The sequence below is a fragment of the Hemiscyllium ocellatum genome, chromosome 31, assembly GCF_020745735.1.
Source record: "Hemiscyllium ocellatum isolate sHemOce1 chromosome 31, sHemOce1.pat.X.cur, whole genome shotgun sequence".
Taxonomy (NCBI): Eukaryota; Metazoa; Chordata; class Chondrichthyes; order Orectolobiformes; family Hemiscylliidae; genus Hemiscyllium; species Hemiscyllium ocellatum.
In genome coordinates this window covers 29,047,940-29,069,680 of record NC_083431.1, presented here as the reverse complement: position 1 = coordinate 29,069,680, position 21,741 = coordinate 29,047,940, and the positions used below count along the sequence as shown (strand labels likewise).

The following is a 21,741-nucleotide window of genomic DNA, read 5'->3' as shown; positions in this document are numbered from 1 at the left end:
TCTCCCAAGTGGCAGAATATGTCAAAGTCAGCGTTCTCAGTTTTCTTGGCCATTGTGACTGAGTTTGTTGACCTTACTGTTGGGTTAGTATGGTCCTTTAAGAACTATTCTTTCAAAAAAAAACACACTAGCCAATGTGTGTCCTCCCTTTGTAACCCATTTTATTCTGGCAAATGCATTACACAAATATTTCCTCTGACAACATGAAGGAAATTGTGTCCAGCCATGTTTAACCCAGTATACATTTCAACAGCCCAATGAAGCTCTCATACAAAGAAGATGCTTCAGTTTGACTTCCTGGTGATATTGGCTGTGAATCTTTCTCTGATTTCAGAAGTCCTGTTTGCAGCAGTGTCAACATCCGGCTGCTTGGAATGATTGTCTCAGGTGTGGTTTAATGCAGGCTGAAAATTCCATAACAATTTAAATTTAACCGGAACTTTACAAAACGAAAATAGGAATCATTGAGGATGTTTCACCTTCAGATCAAATACAACAAAATGTATACTCCAGCTCCTGACTGGTTCCCGTTGTGAATGACATGTTACTGTCTATAATTTCTATGTGATCCCATTCAGAATGAGATTACAGTCCTGGGTTTTCCCGATAGCCTTGTCATGAAATGCCAGACCCTATTTTCAGGGAAGCCCTTGCTGTACAGTCTTATAGTATTAGAGATGTACAGCATGGAAACAGACCCTTCGGTCCAACCCGTCCATGCTGACCAGGTATCCTAAACCAATCTCGTCTCATTGCCAGCCCCCGGCCCATATCCCTCCAAACCCTTCCTATTCAGTTACCCATCCAGATGCCTTTCAAATGCTGTAATTGTATCAGCCTCCACCACTTCCTCTGGCAGTTCATTCCATACACGCACTACCCTCTGTATAAAAAAGTATCAACAGCAGAGAAATACTTTGTGGACAAATGTGCACATTTCTAGTACATAAATTGCTCATTGAATAACTTTCCAGGAGTTAGATTCTGCTATTAACAGGTTTACCCACTCTATTCCCATATGCATGCCAATACCATCAAGAAAGTCAATTCTGTTTAGTGTTGTGTAGACTACAGTATGTTAACAAAGTGAAGAACCCTTTTGTTAAGTATCAAATATTGGATAAACCATTAACATTACCAGGTGGGATTTAAGAACTTTATTCTGAAGTGGATGGGTCTAAAAGCTTCATGTTAAAATATAAAAACATGCATTATTTATTCTGCATATTTCAACATGGCTATTCAGCAAATGTCAAAGGTTTAAATAGGTTATGCAGTGCAATGGAATGGGTCTTATTGCATTATTATAAACCTGATAAATGTACTGAGAGCAGGTCAGTAGTTTCCCATTGGGATGGTTAGAAAACGAAAAAACATCAAAACTGCGGGTGGCATGGCGGCTCAGTGGTTAGCACTGCTGCCTCACAGCACCAGGGACCCAGGTTCAATTCCAGCCTTGGGCGGCTATCTGTGTGGAGTTTGTACATTCTCCCCGTGTTTGGGTGGGTTTCCTCCCACAGTCCAAAGATGGTGGGTTACTCTTCAGAGGGTCAGTGTGAACTTGTTGGGCCGAAGGGCCTGTTTCCACACTTTAGGCAATCTAATCGAACACAATTCGAACAGGTACGTTGACAAGTCGAGAGGTGATGGGAATTACGGATAAAATGGGAATAAAACATAACTTTCTCACATAGAATAAAGCATTTTAAATCAAGTTTCACAATTGCTTAGCGAAGCTTTGGTGCTTTGTGTTAAATGGAAGTGTTCTTCAACATTTCATTTTGCAGTGCTGGTGACTTGCCAGCCATTGGGATATCCTGTAAAGGCTCAGTCTTTGTAACTCCTGTCTGCTTCCGGTCATGATCGAAACCAAAAGGAGTGATCGAGCTAATGAGTCTCTGAAATAGATAAATTACAACATTAATACAGACTTACAGTCAGAACTGAAAAGCCCTCTTCAAAGATTGCAAAAGGTTTATGAAGCAATGAACTTAGTAGGATTCAAACTTCAGTTTTTGAGTTCAGTTTTTATACCTATCAGCTTACCAGACAAGACACTTTTCACTATTTGTCCACAATATCATGTTGAATTGTTTCCACAAATACTGGCACTTGAAGGGCTCACTATGTTTGTTCCCAAACCAACCTTAGAGAATTATGTGCGGCACAGTGGCACAATGGTTAGCACTGCTGCCTCACAGAGACCCAGGTTCAATTCCTGCCTCAGGCAACAGCCTGTGTGGAGTTTGCACATTTTCCCTGTGTCTGCGTGGGTTTCCTCCGGGTGCTCCAGTTTCCTCACAGTGCAACAGTCCAACAATGTGCAGGTTAGGTGAATTGGCCACGCTAAATTGCCCATAGCATTAGGTGAAGGAGTAAATGAAGGGAATGGGTGTGGGTGGGTTACTCTTCAGAGGGTCGGTGTGGACTTGTTGGGCCAAAGGGCCTGTTTCCACACTGTAAGTAATCTAATTGTTCCTTCAAACCACACACAAACTCAATTTCTGAATCCTGTGTCAGTTCATTTCAAATTCTGGTTAGTTTTGTATTTTGATGTTGTCCTCATTCATTTCAAAGGGACTCTTCCATCTTTTAGCCTTAAACCAGCAAACTGAATTTTAAGAGTTGCACTCAGGTGAAAAGTCAGAGAATAAACTCATTGAGACTCCAATCCCTTAAGACAAACCATTTTGTAATTGAATGGTTTCCATACTATGTAGAATCATATTGCTAGTTTCTCAACACAATACAATATTTTGGTACAAATAGACACATACTTTAAACAATCTGGATGAGACTTTTCCTTATTCATTTTAAACTTTCTAAATAACCTTCATTTATGTAATCTCACGTTGTAATTTAACCCTTGAAGGTGAGTTGTTATTTTAGTAAATCTACCCACAATACTTCCAAGGCCACTATATCCTTTCTAAGAGATGGTGTCCCGATCTACTTGAGGGAATCAAGAATTTTGGATAGTTATTGCATGACTTTATACCTGGGGTCTACAAGGCGGTTGAAATTATGCTGCAATTATACAAGGTCCAGCATTCCATTAGCTTTTCTGCTTATTTTTTAGACTTGGGTATCAAGTATCTTTGGACTGTCACAATTTTCATATTTTCACACATTTTGCAATGCATTTTTCCTTTTAAGTCCAAAATCTAATGTGTGTATACATTGAAATCCATTTGTCACAATTTTGTCCACTCACTTTATCAATATCTCTTTGTAAATCTATGTTTCTGTCTATATTGTATGATTATTGCCTGTATCTGCCATTGACAACTATTGCTCAGCAGGTATAGCCGTTTCAGTAACACCTGTAATTAAATTCCTGATATCTTAAAAACATTGACAAAACCCTCTTTATGTACAACCCTTTTATATTATATAATGTTATATAGTTTTATAATTTAAATGCAGAGATGTCTGCATTTACTAATTCATTTAAAAAGGACCATAATGTCATTATAGCGTATGGAAAGGCCATTTGACCTGCTGAGTTCATGCTGCCTCTCTGACAGTATTCCGGTCAGTTCCAAATCTTTGCTAATCTTTGTCGTTCTACAAATTGATTTCCCTCAAGTGCCCGACAAATTTCCTTTTGCAATTATTGATTGTCTCTGCTTCCACCACCCTGTAGACAGTATGCTTCAAGTCATTACCACATGCCATGCAAAAGCAAAGTGTAATTCCTCACAGCTCCCCCACAAAACCTGTCCAAAATGCTATCTCTAAGTTGCTGACTTCCAGTATGATCAGCCAAAGGGTAAGTTTCTGTCCGCATGCTTTAATTAAAATTTTCGTTATCTATATAGCTAGCAAATCTCGGATTCTCCAACTTAATCTTGTAACTCACATCTCTCATCCCTGAAAACATTCTGGTATTTCTCGTCTGTACCAGCTCACAAACCCTTTCATCCTTCCCTAAGTATGTTGACCAGAACTGGACCCAATACTTTGGTTGTGGCCTAACCAAATCAAGATGCAGCAAAATCTCCCTGCTTTCTGTGCTCAATGCCCCTATCTATAAAACACAGAATCCCATGCTCATTCCTCTCTCAATATGTCCTGTTGCCTTCAAAGATCTATGTAAATGAACAATCCAGTCCCTCTATCCCTGCACTCTTTAGGACTGCATCATTGAGTCTATATTAGCTGTCCCTATTCCTCCTCCTAAAATGCTTCACACCACATATCTCTGTAATAAGTTTCATTTGCCATCTGATTGTCCATTCTGCCAGTCTTTGACTGTTGCACTCAAATCCTATCATCCCGATTGACATTCTTCCAAACTTCAACATTTTTCACTGAATTCCAATCTCCAAGCCATTTCTATAACCAAATGTAGTTACTGAAATGTCTTCCCATCCTTTATTTTTAAAATAGACATGTTACATTTGGCATTTTTCAATCCCTGGCACTACTCTTACATGTAGGGAAGATTTGAAGATTAAGTGAAGGCTTCATCCTATTTCCACCTCACCATTTCCTTTAATAACTTCTGATGGAACCCATCTGGACCAGCTGATTAGGTATCCTCTGAACTGGCACCCTTTTTGATACATTCTACTGATCAATTTTAACTCCATCCATTACTGCTCCCATCCTTATTTCTGCTATTACTTCATTAGCATTGTCTTTTTTAGTAAAGACAGACACAAGTTACTCATCAAATATTGTAGGTTTGACCTGTTCCTTTAAGATTATGTCATCTCCTCTGTCTTTAATTGGACCTATCCCACCTCGTGTTTAGCATTACTGGACTGGGATGGAGTCTTTGGCATATCCTTTCTTCTAATTGTTATTTTATTAACATATTCTCTTTGCCAGTCTTATTTTCCCTTCACTTCCACTCCTTATATATTTTTTGGTCAGATATTTGCTTGCAGAATGAATGGATAATACATTGTTTTTAAAAACCAATTCATAATCCCATCCCATAGTCATTCCAAAGGGCCTTGATTATGTTGCCATAAGCAGAAGAAAGCCATTCAGCCCATCAAGTCTTCTCCCTGTCTATATTCAACTCTGTTTTCCTCTCAAGCATCTCTTCCTTAAAGATGATCCATTGTTCCATTAGCTTTTTTTGGTTAGTCTTTGGATTAATTTTATTCTGACTAGATCTGCTCTCATTCTATTGAAGTTACCCTTCCAATTTAGATGTTCTACTCTAGATAGCTCTTTGTTCTTTTCCATTGTTAATACAAACATTTTTAGACCAAATGTTCCCCACATGCCTTGGTCCACTGGCCTCCAGACTGCTCAGCACTGACCCCTCCCAGTTGGACTGATGATGTACTGGTCAAGGAAGTTCTCCTGCATTTATTTCCAAAATTGATGTCTCTCCCATTCCTTTACATTGACATTACCTCAATCTATATTTGGACTGTTACAGTTTAAAGGACAAAGTGGAAAAGAAAAAGGTCAGGGATTAAAACAGACACAAGGAAAAAAAGAGTTTAAACATTTGATGTATGACTACAGAGAAGAAAGACAACTTTGGTGAAGCTGATAAAGTGCTTCATCCCCTCTATAAAGTGCTAGTGCAGGAAGGGACATTCGGGGAAGAATAACATATGCGTCACAATTAATGTTCCTGCCTTGAGGACTCTGCTGATCCTGGTGATGTGATGAGGCTTAACATGGCCTTAGTCCTGTCATGGAAATGTATTGAACCAATTCCATTTCCCTTGAAGCAAATAGTACTAGGTCTACACCATTAGAGAGCAAATGGTACAGCAACTTAGACTCAAAGAGGTCTGCAGTTTCTTTGGACCAACTTGACCATTCCACCCTGTTTTCAGAATTTATACTAATCCCATTTGCCTGTGTTTTGTTCCTGTCCCTCCATACCTACCCTATCCATGTACCTGTTTAAAGTGTTTCAGTGCTTAGCACTGCTGCCTCACAGCGCCAGGGGCCTGGGTAATTCCCGCCTCGGACAACTGTCTATATGGAGTTTGCACGTTCTTCCCGTGTCTGGGTGGGTTTCCTCCGGGTGCTCCGGTTTCCGTCCACAGTCCAAAGATGTGCGGGTTGGGTGAATTGGCCATGCTAAATTGCCCATAGTGTTAGGTCTGGGTGGGTTGCTCTTTGGCGGGTCGGTGTGGACTTGTTGGGCCAAAGGGCCTGTTTCCAAACAGTATGGAATCTAATCTAAATGACAAAATTGTATTCACCTCTAATATAACTCTGGTAGCCTGTTCCAGACACTCACCACTCTCACGATGAAAGAAAATGCTTTTCTGCACTCTCCCCTCTCACTTAACTCTGTGCTGCCTAGTTTTAGATTGCCCTACCCTGGGGGAAAGCTGTAGGCTATTCACCTTAAAAGATGGGCAATATCTCTAAAGAGAGGCACACCCTCTAGAAAGTTTTACAATCTTCAGAAGTTATCTATAATGTTTGCACTGACTTAAGCAAGAAAGAAAACACAATCTGAAATACAAGGAAAAACTACTGGATATGTCCAGTCAATAAACAAGAAGAGAAACAGCAACTTAAGGTTTTAGGTATAGACATCATTTTGACAAGGAGTTGACAGCCCACTTGCCAATCAATTTACTGTTTAGATGCTAGCAACTTCAGCTTTATCATTCCACTAACAATGTAATAAACATTCAAAAAATCTGCTTAATTTTCATATATGAAGCAAAATGTTCAACAAACTAACTTATGATGTATGAATTCACCAAACAGCCCTTTCCTATTTGCTTGCTCTCAGCCACTTGAGCACTGATTATGGTTAGGTGGCACCACCAAGTGGACATCTGTTAGTATTACACAGCACATTCTAGCTCTTTTGAGTTAGGAGACCCACCTTGTCTACCCTTGTGTTGATGTGTGTTTGAAAAGCAAAACATGATCGCAGCTTTTTAACTCCCATGACTGCTGCATTTCTGGCTGTGCAACTTTTTGTAAAAGACCTACAGTACATTTGTGATGAATCAAACTGTAGAGGGCTTTTCCACATGTCTGAAACAGTCAGGGTGCATAGGACAGATGTTTGTGATGATGATCATTTTTCTTTTCTTCAATTGATGCATTTTTTCCACTATCCAGATCCACACATGGTTTTGTTAGCTTCATATTGTATGGCTAGTCTCCTACCATTTGCAAAGCGCGGTGGCTGTGGACTCTCTAATAGGCTTTTCAGTGCTGTCTACGTTGGCACGGATCACAGCAATGGCACATCCCTTACTTCATTTCTGACCATCAGCTTCAAAATCCCTGACACAAGACACCAATCACCTCCATTAAAATATATCCCCTGGCCACATACACGTTCAGGACGTGGCAGTGACCATTTGACAGGCCGTTATCTGACAAAGGTGTTCTAACTGCGGCACCCTCAGTACTGACTGTGTGCACACCATGCTGTGTTTGGTCCTGAATAAGTTCGACATCCATCGCTGCAGGTAAACTCCTTGAGACCCAGCCTCTTTATCAGCACAGCTCCTCTTTTAACTCAGTTCGCTAGACAGCTGGTTTGTGATGCAGAGTGATGCCAACAGTATGGGTCTACTTCCCGCTCCAGCTGAGATTACTGTGAAGGGGTGTCCTTCTAAACCTCTCCCTTCATTTGAGGTTTGGTGATCCTCAGGTTAAATCACCACCAGTCATCTGTCTCTACTGACAGAGCAACTCTATGATCCTCTGGGACTATAGTGACTTTACCTTTACCTTTATTCCTGCAGGCTTGGGCTAGTGATGGGATCGTTCTGTGCTCAGACTGCCTTGAAACCTGTTAACAGATCTTCTTTGACATTCCTTGCTGAAGAGAATGTCAACGTGTCAAACTGTTCCAAGATGTCTGCCTTGTGCTTCAGAATGGTTGACAACTGTAATGGTGGAATCTCCCTCCTTTTCACTCACACCATGTGAAGCTTTCCAATTGGTATCAACTTCACTTTGATTCCAGTGACTATCACTTTTAACTTTTTCAGTTTTAGCTAAATGTGAAGGGTTTCACAGAGAGACCTTAATGTTAATAATGGCAAGCCAGTCTATTCACACTGTCAGGTCACTTGCTCCAATCCATATGGTTAGGTTGGCACCATCATGTGCCAAGTTTGCCTTGACTAGTTTGGCTAAGTTGGAGCTAACAATACGGAACTTTGATTTCTCATAATCATCTTTCTATCGATTTCCTAGTTTGCTGGCAGGATTGGCTAATTTTGACACATCACAACTTCACTATATCTCAGCAAAACAGGCAAATAGAGCTTCAGTTTGTTTGCTAGGGGCCACTTGTACATATAAAATGCTTTAATGCAGTAAAATGTCCCTAAGTGGTTTACAAGATGGGTTGTAATAGGAAACAGGTTGAAAGGTTTTGTCGTGTGTTTTGTGATCATTCTAATTGTCTTCTATATATAGATTACTTATTAAAAATGTCTCCTGTTGTGTAATAAATTTTTATTGTTAAAGAAAATCCAATCTGCAACCTACTGTGAATGTGTCTCAATGAATAACCATCACATTGACAATCTAAACAAAGAAAACATGATTTTTCAAGTCAGATATCATTCTGGGATCTGATTTGTCCAATTGTTCCATTAGCTGGTCTCATACAGTTCCCACATCCTTTGATACCATAAATATTTAGAAAACTGTCAATTTCAGTTTTGAATACACTCACTAATTTAGCCTTCACAGCCCTCTGGATTACATAAATGCCAAAGATTCATTACCCTCTGAGTGAAAAATTCGTTCCCTCCTAGTCATAAATGGCCTACCTCCTCCAAGACTGTGTCACCTTGTTCTAGACCTTATTGAAAGACTGTCCCAGGAGGAGTCCAAGATGGTAAGTGAAGAGGTTGGAGGCAAAGTTGATGAAGTTTTGAGTTCCCATCAGAGCAGGAAACGCCACAATCCGATCATCAATATACCAGAAAGCTAACTGGGGGGGGGGGGTGAGCGGGGTAAACGGGGGAGGTGGTGTGGTAGGGTAGGGGGATGGGGGGTGGGGTGGTAGAATACCAATTAAGAAATGATCCATCTCCTTCAACGAGGTGACTCGAGCTGTGAACCATTGCACTGATTAGTTCAGTTATTGAGTGAGTGCAAGGAAGCCCAGTGCCATCGATCAGTCCCACCACTGAGCCAGGCTGGCTAATCAATCAAAACAAGTGCCTAGGGATTCTATACATTTCCACTAAAACCTGATAAAAGAGGATTCCGTCTGTCTGCAGACAGACACAGTGAACAGAGTCGTACCAGAAACCGGCTATGTCAGTTTTGTTGATTTTTCATGGAGGGTTTCTCCTAGGCCTAGTGACTTTTCCCTCACAGTTGTCCCAGACTTTCCTCACTAACACCTATTGCACCCCCTTTGCCTCTCCCTCTCACTTTGGCCGGAAGAACTCACCATTACCAGGATGTCCCAGGATCCCTGACGCAGGTGCCGTCTTAAAAAAGACATTGTGTCATGTGGCACAGTAGAGGTGCCACTGTAGTAACAATCCAGAAGCCCAGGTCTATGTTCCAGGGACAGGCATTTGAATCCCACCATGGTAGGTGGTGAAATTAGAAATCAATAAAAAAAATTCCAGAATAAAGTGCTGACCTTATGGCAATAATGCAAAGGCAATTGTTGTAAAAATCATCTGGGTTTACTAAATGCCCTTCAGGTAAGGAAATCTGCCATCCGTACCCAGTCTGGCCTGCATATGAATCCTGACCCACAGCAACGTGGATTAACTCCTAACCTGCCTCTGGGCAATTAGAGATGGGCAATCGGTGCTGGCCTGGCCTGTGGTGCCTATATTCTGAATGAATATAAAGGAACTGGTAGTCCAGAGCTGCCCTACACGTCTGAAGCCTTTCGCTGTGGACATGGCAGACATGGGGAGAATGGTGTCTGACCTTGTGAGCAGGGATGTGGAGATCCTGCTGAAGGAGGAGGGCACTCCAGCCCACACCTCCTCCTCCACCAGACTAGAAGAGGAGCCCTCAATGCCACTCTCTGCCAGCCTGGTCTGAGGTTGCCTCCCAGTTCAGTGCTGTCTCCACTGTCTGGAGGAGGAGGATCTCCCCAGCAATGTTGGAAGAAGATCAATGAACACCAGGGTAAGTGTCACACTCACTCTATCTCTGCCAGTGCGCCCACCTTCCACCAAGGCTCACACTCTACCACTCTCACTATTGCCTGCAACACTCTTCCCTCACTCATTCTGACCCACCCTAAACTCCCACTGCACCAGTGGCCTCTGTGCTACCTACTTGCTCACTCAGAATAACTCCCTACCTTTCCCCCACCTGCACAACACTAATCACTGACCCAGCCACTTTCACCTGCCTTTATCGTTCCCTTTGTCTCAGTACAGGGAGCTAACAGTCCACGATAAGGCTGAAAGAGCCAGGATGGCTGGTGGGTTGCAGATGTTAGTTTGCTCTCTCTCTCTTTAAGAGGAGAGCAGCTTGGCCCAGGCAGGTGAAGACCAGGGTTGCTCAGGGGAGGGCAAAAATCTCACTGTCCTGACAACTAAATAATGGGCCTTTGTCATTGTTGTGTTACTCTCCCATTGCTATCACAGCGAATGTAACATTTAAAATGACAGGACCTAGCCACGTTATCCACAACATTCTTTTCCTTCCTTCAGGTCGGCGTGACATGGCCACACTCTCCACCAACAGGGGAGTGGTACCTCAAGATGCCTTCTCCACCAGCTCAGAGACTATACTCTCCACCGGCTCAGAGACTATACCCACCACCAGGTCAGAGACTATACCCTCCAGCGGCTCAGAGACTATACCCACCACCAGGTCAGAGACTATACCCTCCACCGGCTCAGAGACTATACCCTCCACCAGGTCAGAGATGACACCTTCCACCAGGTCAGAGACTATACCCTCCACCGGCTCAGAGACTATACCCTCCACCAGGTCAGAGACGACACCCTCCACCAGGTCAGAGACTATACCCTCCACCGGGTCAGACACTATACCCTCCATCAGGTCAGATCCCAACTCCATGGTTGGCACCATTCAAGCTGTGAGTGTGTTGTGCTGAGCACGTCATTGTCCCGTCTCTGCAGCTGATTGAAGAGGAAACATCCCAGCTCCCAGGCAATGGGTGAGACCAGGCACCTGCTTGGCCTGAGGTGTTAGAAGGTGTCAATCCATTCAGGCCTTCATCAATATGAACAGGCAGAAACAGAGGGGTGGGCATGGGGAAACCTGGCACAAAGGCTGCAGATTGGCAGTACCTAATTTGGTTGGGACTCTGCTGCCTCAGACATGTGAATGACTGGTATTCTGTATGGATGGTTGGCGATGCCGTGGAGAGCCTGGCTCTGGATCTGCTGGACATAACATCACTCCATTGCTCTCGTTATCAGTGCTCAGCACCAATCACAAGGCAGTGGGAGATGAGGGGACCTCAGCTTCACCCTGCAGTTGACTGGGCACTGCTACCCATAGACTTTGTGATATGGTCATGTTGCTTGCAGCACACGCTGGGTATTTGTGCGTACCCAACTGACACATGGTGTAACAGCAAGATAAACATAGCACTTTGTCATACATGTCCCCTTGACTGATCTCTGCCAGTAACCTGGACTGACATCCTGGGTTGCGGCTGTGCCTGACAGCAAGGCAAGACTGAAGTCATGTTTTACGTTAGGGTCTAGCAGAGGGGTTAAAGAGCAAAAATGTGAATGAGCACTTGAGAGGGAGCGAGGAAGCCCAAGATGTGGCCAGAGGAAGCTGGAGTTGCCAGGTCCTCACTGATTCTCAACATCTAGTTTCTATCCAATGGGTGAGAGAGAGGGAGCTTGCATAATAATGGGCTGAGATGAGGTAGTAATGAACAATGATCTCGATGAATAAGTCTGTTGCTGCACACTGGCAACAATCTCATCGCGATGTCCAGGACTTAATTAAACAATGTCACCTTTTACCTCTCCACATCAAGGTCCTCAATCAACATCACCCACAGCTTTTCCTAAGTTATAACCATACTGTTCAGGGCCTGTGGAGGATCCACCCACTCACTTGGTGTGAATGCAAACTTCAAGACACCAATCTTAGTTTGTGGACACCTTCCTATAAGATGTTTCTAATTGCTGTTAAGGTAGATTTAGGGCATATACATCCTGAGAATAGCACTGGATTCAAACTGGCCTCTCCAACCTTTCTCTTGCAGACTGTGATATTCAGGCATGGAGTTGGGTAATTTCAGAGTTAAGTCCCAGTGAGGAGCTGCCAAAATTAAATCTAACTTTAGGCAAATCATAGAGATTCATAAGAGATTTCAACCAGCAACACCACACACACACACACACACACACACACACACACACACACACACACAGTGCTGTGGGTCTGAAATGCTTCATCAGTTTGCACTGTACTGTCAGCTTACTGACTACCAAGTATGAGTTGATATATTTGCTCTGACAGGTGCACAGAGTGAGAGAAATGTTAACTGCCCCCAACCCCATATCATCTCCCACCAATACCTCCCCCCACCACCCAGCACACATGCAAGTGAGATTGTTTGTAACTAATGCAGAGCTGTGTACCTACACAGTGTTAAAAGCAGGCACTTGGATACTATCGAATCTAATTTTAAATGCCATTTATTCAGGAGTGTGAGACATTTGCTTGGATCAGGCTGGAGCACATAAGTAAATGCAATTTCCATGATGCCAATACAACTGACTCTGTCTTAATCCAGAGACCCTGACCTGTCAGCTACAGCTGGATGTGAAGTCTAAAAAGGCCTTTCTAGATAAGTGCTGGGTGAAAGTACTGTGGTATACCTGTGGCACCAGCCACCTCTGCCAGTATGTTGTTTGGGTAAGGGTGGATTGAACAAGCCACTGCCATTCTCTTTTGTCTACACTGTGTCCGGCTCGTATCTAAGTGTTAGTGGTAAAGGAGAGCCCACCAGTGACTATTTACTTTGAATATTTCATCTCCTTCTCTGTCCTTTGTCCCCAGTTAATTTGGTCTCAGAGGCCTTCCTGTCTCCTGCTATTTTCTGCCATCTCCAATAACAGATGATCTAACCATTGCTCCTTGACTTTCAATGTCATTACCATCACTAAATTTCCTCACTATTTACATTGGGCGGCACGGTGGTACAGTGGTTAGCACTGCTGGCTCACAGCGCCTGAGACCCACGTTCAATTCCCGACTCAGGCGACTGACTGTGTGGAGTTTGCACATTCTCCCCGTGTCTGCGTGGGTTTCCTCCGGGTGCTCCGGTTTCCTCCCACAGTCACAAAGGTGTGCGGGTCAGGTGAATTGGCCATGCTAAATTGCCCATAGTGTTAAGTAAGGGGTAAATGTAGGGGTATGGGTGGGTTGCGCTTCGGCGGGTCGGTGTGGACTTGTTGGGCCGAAGGGCCTGTTTCCACACTGTAAGTAATCTAATCTAATCTTGGTGTTATATTGACGAGAAAACGTCTTGACTCACCATTTAAACACAATGGCTACTAGAGCAGCTCAGAGGCTAGGAATACTGCAGGGAGTTACTCACCTTCTGATTCCCCACAGCCTATCCATCATCTACAAGGCACAAGGCAGGAGTGTGATGGAATACTTCCCACTTACCTGCATGGGTGCAGTTCCAGCAGCACTCCAGATGCTTGTCACCACCCAAGACAAAGCAGCTCACTTGATTGGCACATCATCCACAAGCATCTACTCACTCAACCACGAATGCGCAGTAGCAGCAGTGTGTACTATCTACAATGTGCGTTGCAGAAATTCATCTAGGATCCTCAGACAGCACCTTCCAAACTCATGACTACTTCCATCTAGAAGGACAAGGGCAGCAGATATATGTGAACCTGCAAGTTCCCCTCCAAGCCACTCACCACCTGACTTGGAAATATATCACTGTTCCTTCACTGCTGGGTTGAAATCCAGGAATTCCCTCCCTATCGGTATCATGGGTTAACCCACAGTAGGTGGACTGCAGCAGTTCAAGAAGGCAGGTCACCACCATCTTCTCAAGGACACCTAAGGAAGGTAAATAAATGCTCTCCTATCCAGCGATGCCTACATCCCATGAATGAGTGAAAAGAAAAACTTCTCTCATGCTTTGGGGATGAAGTTAATGAGTCTTAGGATATTTACAAGTCCAGGAGGAACCATTCCCGACCAGGTATATGTGGAATATGCGGGGGGTGGGGGGGCTGCTTTCTTCTAGAACTGGACCTTCCATGTGTTTGACAACTTCATGTTTTGGACGAGCGTGTTATACAACATCAGAGGTAAGTAATTTCCCACTCAGTTGGAAGGTTTGAGTTTTACTTGCACAGCTGGGAAGATAGCAGAGTGGAGTAAGCAATACACTGGAACCTCAATTCCAAAACCTGATTTGTGTACTTTAGTGGGATATCAGCAACATTGTCACCTGACATGCGGTGAAGGAATAAGTAACACTAAGCAAAACGTACAAGGTGTAACAGTTTGCCAGAGAGTAGGACATGAGATTGAGAACAATAAAGGAAAGAGCAGCTGCTTACTGCCTCTGTATGCTGTATTTACCAGCCCCTGCTACCTAAGGCCACAAGTTACTTGTTATTTTTATAGAAACTCTACAATATAGAAACAGGCCATTCAGCCCAACAAGTCCACATTGACCCCTTGAAGAGCATTCACCCACAACCATCCGCCTAGCCTATCCCAGTAATCCTGCATTTCCCATGGCTAATGCACCTAAACTAACCATCCCTGGTCATTATGGGTAATTCAGCACGGCCAATCCACCTAACCTGTGCACCTTCGGACTGAGGAAGGAAAGTGGCTCACCCGGCAGAAATCCACGCAGATACGGGGAGAATGTGCAAGCTGCATGCAGAGAGTCACCAGAGGATGAAATTGAACCTGGGTCCCTGATGCTGTTGAGGCTGATGCTGTGCTAGCCACTGAGCCACTGTGCTGTTTGCTTTTGTGTATTGGAATTTTGAGTGAACTGGTTGGAAATCACTACTGGCTGCTTAAACTTCCTTTTGATTAAGATGTATTGCTGTTTTCTCCACAGGTTGAAGAGGACGTACCTCATAGAATGAACCTTTCAATGTGAGTAACGTATGGATGACTCCGACAGGGATCCAAATGAGTGAAACAAAAGCAATGACCCAGCCAAGACCTTGACCCCACTCTGGGTACTGATAGGTGCTGTAACGCACAGGCTCAAAGTCAATGATAACAAACACCATAATAATCTGAAAAAGAGAAAAGAAACATGATGTTCAAAACAGCAAAAGATAAACTCATGTTTGTGTTCTATTAACAATGATGGAAACGTGGGGGGGGGGGGGGTGGGGGGGGGGTGGGGAGAAGGTAATTACGAATACTAGAATAGTCAATGAATGAGCAATGCTTTTAAGTACTTATTATGGGCAGAATTCACTGAAGTAAATTGCAATAATCATACCACTGTTGGATTCAGAGTCTGCTGGAATAACTAATGGATTCTTGAAGGGCAACACAGCGTTTATACTCAAAGCATCATTATTAAAGGGGATGGTAACTGTGCAGTTAAGTGCAATGAATCAATCCTTACAACTGTCCTGTCTATAAAGAAAATTGCTGCCTTTTCTCCACTAATAAATATATCTGAAAAAAAAATCTTATTGAGCATCACGGTGAATATAAAAACATTTCAGTGTGAATTTAAACAGTTCAATGTGAAGCAAAGTTTCACATGTTATAACCTTCAATAAATTTCATAAACAAAGTCAAGTTTGCCCAGGGGTCAGCCATTCACAGTTGTTTGTTTGAAAGAGCTGTGTTCGAGAATGAATACATACGAGTATCAGTATAGGTGACAGCAGCCAACACACTCGCAAGTAAATATTTGGCTTTGTCCCCAGCATTTCCTCAATGTTCCGTGACAATCGAGAGATACCTTTAAAATAATAAAACTATCATTGTTTCATTCTCGCTGAAACTTTGCGTGGAGCAATAACTTATGTAATATCTATGATTTCGAAACCACAAAGCCTGTTAAAGTAAAGCTTCTTTACATCTTTAACATCAGTCACTCTTAAATGAATCTGTTTCAATAAAGAGTTATGACAAAACAGGTTTGTGACATTCTGGTAAGTGCAATAGATTTGCATACCACTTATTATAGAAAATCAGATTCAGTTCAGAAACTGGCACGAATGCTTAAACAACAGATTAAGCGCAGAATCAAATTTGAAAATGAACTGAATCAGGCCAATGGATCCATACTTAGTTTTGCTTCTCTTTTGAGATCTAGGTATCACTGGTTGGTTAGCATTTATAGCTTATCCTTTAATATGCTCTCGTGTGGTGCTGCAGTCCATGTGGTGTGGGTACATGACAGGTACATTGTTGTTCGGGAGGGAATTCCAGGAATTTGATCCAGCGACGCTGAAGGGATGGCGATATATTTCATTGTGAGGATGGTGAATGGATTGGAGGATTCTCATGTGTGGTGGTATTTTCCCAGTATCTGCTGCCCTTGTGGTTGGTAGAAGTTGCAGCTTTAGAAAGTGCTTTTGAAAGTGAGTTGCTGCACCTTGTAGATGGTACACATTGCTGTCAATGTGCATTGAAATTGGAGGGAGTGGATGTTTAAGGTGGTGGAGGCTACTGATGAAGTGGATTGCTTTGACCTGGATGGTATTGAACTCTTGGAGGGATATTGGAGCTGTACACATGCAGGCAAATGAAGAGCATTCCATTGCATTCCCAACTTGTGCCTTTTAGAAGGTGCACATATTCTGGGGAGATAGGAGATGAATTACGAGCAGCAGTATTCCTAGTTTCTGACCTACTTTGGTAGTCACAGTGTTTATATCAGTTCAGTTTCTGATCAATGGTAAACCCTGGGATATTGATGGTCATGTATTCAGTGATAGTACTGCCATTGAATATCGAAGGTAAATGACTCGATTCTCCGATGCTGGTGCTGGCTGTTACCTGACATTTAAGTGGTGCTTATGAGCTGAAGCCTGAATAATGTCCATCTATTGCTGCAAATAGACATGGACTGTTTCATTAAATCAATAATAAGAGTTAGAAGCATGAGGAGACTGCAGGCCCTCAGTTTTCGAGGAGCTGTGAAAGGTACTGAACATTGTGCAATCATCAGTCAACATCTTCACATTGGAACCTATGATGAAGGTGTCTGGGCTTATTTCTGTAAATGCTAGACAATTTCAGCTAAGGGTCAAGCTGGCAAAACTCCAGAGACTTGGGAATAAAAATCTAGGCGGATTCACCAAAGCACCAGGTGCAATGAGGCATCCCTGCACTCTCAAAGTTACTGCCCTATGGAGAAGCCGATTGGCTGTCGGCCATTGGGTATGATATAAAAGATTCCATGGTCTTGTTTCAAAAGCGCAGCAGGGGATTTACTCCGATGATTGTTCCTGAAACCTGTCCCTCAATCAACGTCACAAAAAACATATTATCTGACCACCATCACACCACTGTTTGCTACGAACAAATTGATTGCTGTCCCTGGAACAGTATGACAAGATAAATAGTTAATTGGATGGAAAGTATTTGGGACATTCTGAATTTGTGGAAGGTGCTGGATAAATGTAAGTCTTTCCTTTTCAGTTTTTCAATCTGCTTTGAAGTGAAGATTTCCAAAGTGAGTGTGGGTCAGCCCTAAGGTATCCACAGGTGTACAGAAAGTGAGTGTGGGTCAGCCCTAAGGTATCCACAGGTGTACAGAAAGTGAGTGTGGGTCAGCCCTAAGGTATATACAGGTGTATAGAAAGTGAGTGTGGGTCAGCCCTAAGGTATCCACAGGTGTATAGAAAGTGAGTGTGGGTCAGCCCTAAGGTATATACAGGTGTACAGAAAGTGAGTGTGGGTCAGCCCTAAGGTATATACAGGTGTACAGAAAGTGAGTGTGGGTCAGCCCTAAGGTATCCACAGGTGTATAGAAAATGAGTGTGGGTCAGCCCTAAGCTATATACAGGTGTATAGAAAGTGAGTCAGCCCTAAGGTATCCACAGGTGTACAGAAAGTGAGTGTGGGTCAGCCCTAAGGTATCCACAGGTGTATAGAAAGTGAGTGTGGGTCAGCCCTAAGCTATATACAGGTGTATAGAAAGTGAGTCAGCCCTAAGGTATCCACAGGTGTATAGAAAGTGAGTGTGGGTCAGCCCTAAGGTATACACAGACATATAGAGAGGCTGCATATTTTCCTTAAACGGACTGCATTTCTCAACAGTTGAACCTAAGAGGTCTATTGTTCATGGACTGTATTACAGCTGAGGGTGATCTGGTCTTTGTGGGTGGCCACTTGTGCAAATTTGATCCTGATCAGGACTGTGAGCTGACTGGTGCAGATGTTTCTGGCCAACCTGTACAGGTAAGTTACGACACCCCACTGGAGCAGGTAGGAGTTGAATCCAGGCCTTGCTGACTTGTGTACCCTTCCTTTAGGTAACTGTGCACCGATGCAGGAGGTGCCCGTATAACTCAGAGCATCGGGACATGACCAAATTGCGGCATTGGTGTTACTTTTGCATGATGAAGGGAGAAGTGTGGTATTTTCATGTGACTCATGCATCTGCTGTCTTTCTGTGGCATGGTTGCTGTGAGAAACATTGTTCAAAACGTGTCCTTCCATATCAGGTTTTGATTAGTCTAAATGAACACTCGGCATTCCAGCTAATTTTCATTTATATGCATCAGTTTAGTGGATCTGACATGCCCCATGATTGCAAGAAGCTCAGTGTTATTCACTGATTTTGTTTTTAATAAATGCAGACAGGATTCTCTTAATTTGGAAAATGTCACATTCAAAACCTAATGTATTCAAAGCTTAAGTCATACCTCCATTTATGGAATACAACTGATCATTGTTAAAGAAAAAGACTTTGTATTGAATTAAAGAAACACGGTAGACATACCAAAAAGACAGCAAACAGCAACAACTTCAAAAAAAGCCAGGAAAACAATGGACACTTGAGCAGTATAGTGGTCCAGCAGCTGGAAAACGTATATTCCACCCTGAAATGATATTAGTTTCAGACTGATGTTAAAGGAAAAGGCACTGACAAGTTTTAAAGATGTCTTCAGACTTGAAATGCTAATCCTGTTTTTCTCTCTCTACACAGATAGAGTCAGACCTGCTAAGTATTCACAACTCTTTCTGCTTTTATTTCAGATTTCCAGCATCGGTGATACTTTATTTTAATTTTAAAGTTTAAACCGCTGTGTAGTTGCAAACGTTTTTCATCACAACTGTGGATGAAGCTATGAAGATGATGAAACTGTGAGATCAAACCTGGACGTGGAGCAGAGCAGAAGGGGAATGGAGAGAGCCTGGGGGTGACGGAGGGAGAGGAAGACTGACTCGAGGCATGAACAGAGGCAGGGGGAGAAGAGTGACAATGGGTGTGAACATAGTGAGGGTGGGAGGAGTGTCACTCGGGGAGAAGAAGTCGGAGCAGAGTGAATGTGGGGGTGACGGAGGGAGAGGGAGGAGAGCAGAGTGAACGTGGGGGATGAGGGAGGGAGAGGGAGGGGAGCAGAGTGAACGTGGGGGGTGATGGAGGGAGGGGGAGGGGAGAAGAGTGAATGTGGGGGGTGAGGGAGGGAGTGGGAGTAGGAGGTGGAGCAGAGTGAATGTGGGGGTGATGGAGGGAGGGGGAGGGGAGCAAAGTGAATGTGGGTGTAAGGGAGGGAGGGGGAGCAGAGTGAATGTTGGGGTGAGGGAGGGAGGGGAAGGCGAGCAGAGTGAATGTGGGGTGTGAGGGAGGGAGGGGGAGTAGGAGGGGGAGCAGAGTGAATGTGGGGGTGATGGAGGGAGGGGGAGGGGAGCAGAGTGAATGTGGGGTGACGGAGGGAGGGGGAGGGGGAGCAGAGTGAATGTGGGGGTGACGGACGGAGGGGAGGGGACGGACGGAGGGGAGGGGAGCAGAGTGAATGTGGGGGATGAGGGAGGGGGAGTGAAAGGGGGAGCAGAATGAATGTGGGAGGTGAGGGTGGGAGGGGGAGGGGGAGCAGAGTGAATGTGGGGCTGAATCCAGGGTGGAACTCTAGTTGTGGTATTACAACACTGAAAATGGAGTAGGATTGGGCACTTGGGAAACCAGGTCTTGAGATAGAGTGTGGGTTTGTTGTTGAGTAGGAATAGAGTCAGAGTGAGAAATCTGATTCGGTGACGAGTGGGTAATGTTGTATGATCAGTCGCTGGATTATTGTCTGTCATTGATAAGGTTGACTTTATCGAGAAAGGTCAGAATGGCAGGTGATCACAGCTCCGTTGACTGCCTATCCTACAAATGTGTGAGATATCAGGGACAGTCCAGTCTCCATGGTGACCATATGAGCAGGAGATGTGTTCAGGTACACCTCCTGAATGGCCACGTGGGGTTTCTGGAGCTGTGGATGGACTGTTGAGACTGAGAATATCATGGATAGCACGTTTAGTGAGCTGGTCACACCACCAGGAAGATGAGTAAACATATGCAGGCAGAGCAGGAATCCCCTGTAGCCATTCCCCTCTCAAACAGTACACCATTTTGGACCGTGTTGGGGGTGAGGAATGCCTGCTCAGGGGAAAGCAGCAGCTAGATTGATGCCATCACAACTGGCATTGTTGGACATCAGGGAAAGTCAAAAGGTTGGCAGGCAGCAATGACACGGGGCAACATAGTCAGGGGCACAGATAGGTGTTTCTGTGGCCACAAGCGAGACTCTGGGTTGGTGTACTGCCTTCTTGGTCAAGGTCAAGGGTGTCTTTGAGTGGGCACAGGATATTCTGAAGGGACAGGGTGAGCAGCCAGAGGTTGTAGTCCATATTGGTACCAACAACACAGGCAGAAAGAGAGGATGTCCTGCAAAGGCAGTTCAGTGAGTTAAGTAGAAAGTTGGAAAGAAGGATCTCTCAAGTGGTAATTTTGGGATTACTCACTGTGCCATGTGCCAGTGAGGCAAGGAATAGGAAGACCATGGCCAAAGAGCTGCTGTAGAAGGGAGGGCTTCAGATATCTGGATTTTTGGAATCGCTTCCAGAGTAGGTACAGGAAGAACAGGTTTCACCTAAACCGAAGGGGCACCAACATCCTGGCAGGGAGGTTTCCTAGTGTCATTGGGGAGAGTTTAAACTCATGTGGTAGAGGAGTGGGAACCAGAGCAATAGGTTAGTGGACAGAATCAAATCTAAAAGGAAGAACAGGCAGGGCCAGGTTAATGAATACATTGGGTCTGGCAATCCGAAGTGTATTTATTACAATGCAAGGAGTATAACATAAAGGGCAGATGAGCTCAGAGCCTGGATTAGTAAATGGAACAGTAATGTTATAACATTTACAGAAACTTAGTTGAGAGAAGGGGGGGGGACTGGCAGCTCAACATTCTGGGACTTGGATGTTTCAGGCGTGGTAGAGAGGGATGTAAAGTGGGTGACAGAGTTGTGACACAGATTAAGGAAAATGTCAAAGCTAGGTCATATGGGTAAAGCTCAGCAAGAAGGAAGGTGCAATCACTTATGGTGTAATGCTATTGGCCTCCCCAAAGCCAGCAGGAAATGAAGGAACAGATATGTTGGCAGGGCATGGAAGGATGTCAAAATAACAAAGGTTGCTGTGGTGGGATCACTTGATTTTCCCCAGCATTGACTGGGACTCCCTTAGTGCCAGGAGTTTGGATGGTGCAAAATTTGTTCGGTATATCATGAAATTTTCTTGAAACAATATGTAGATATTCACACTCAGCAAAAGGTCTGTATGCCACCTTGTATTTGGGAAAGAGCCTGGCTAGGTGATCAAAGTTC

General features: G+C 43.8%; 1 protein-coding gene across 1 annotated transcript in view; it reads right to left on the bottom strand.

The window, feature by feature from the left end:
* Positions 1 to 1,751: 1,751 nt before the first annotated feature.
* The window catches only part of si:ch211-283g2.1 (sodium- and chloride-dependent GABA transporter 1), a 97,824-nt gene continuing 77,834 nt past the window's right edge, over positions 1,752 to 21,741 (bottom strand). Inside the window, exons 10-13 of the mRNA XM_060847784.1 lie at positions 18,872 to 18,971; positions 15,780 to 15,877; positions 15,024 to 15,191; positions 1,752 to 1,898 (exon numbers count right to left, since the gene is read on the bottom strand). Coding sequence (XP_060703767.1) covers positions 1,752 to 1,898; positions 15,024 to 15,191; positions 15,780 to 15,877; positions 18,872 to 18,971 — 513 coding nt within the window. The remainder of the gene's footprint in view (positions 1,899 to 15,023; positions 15,192 to 15,779; positions 15,878 to 18,871; positions 18,972 to 21,741) is intronic.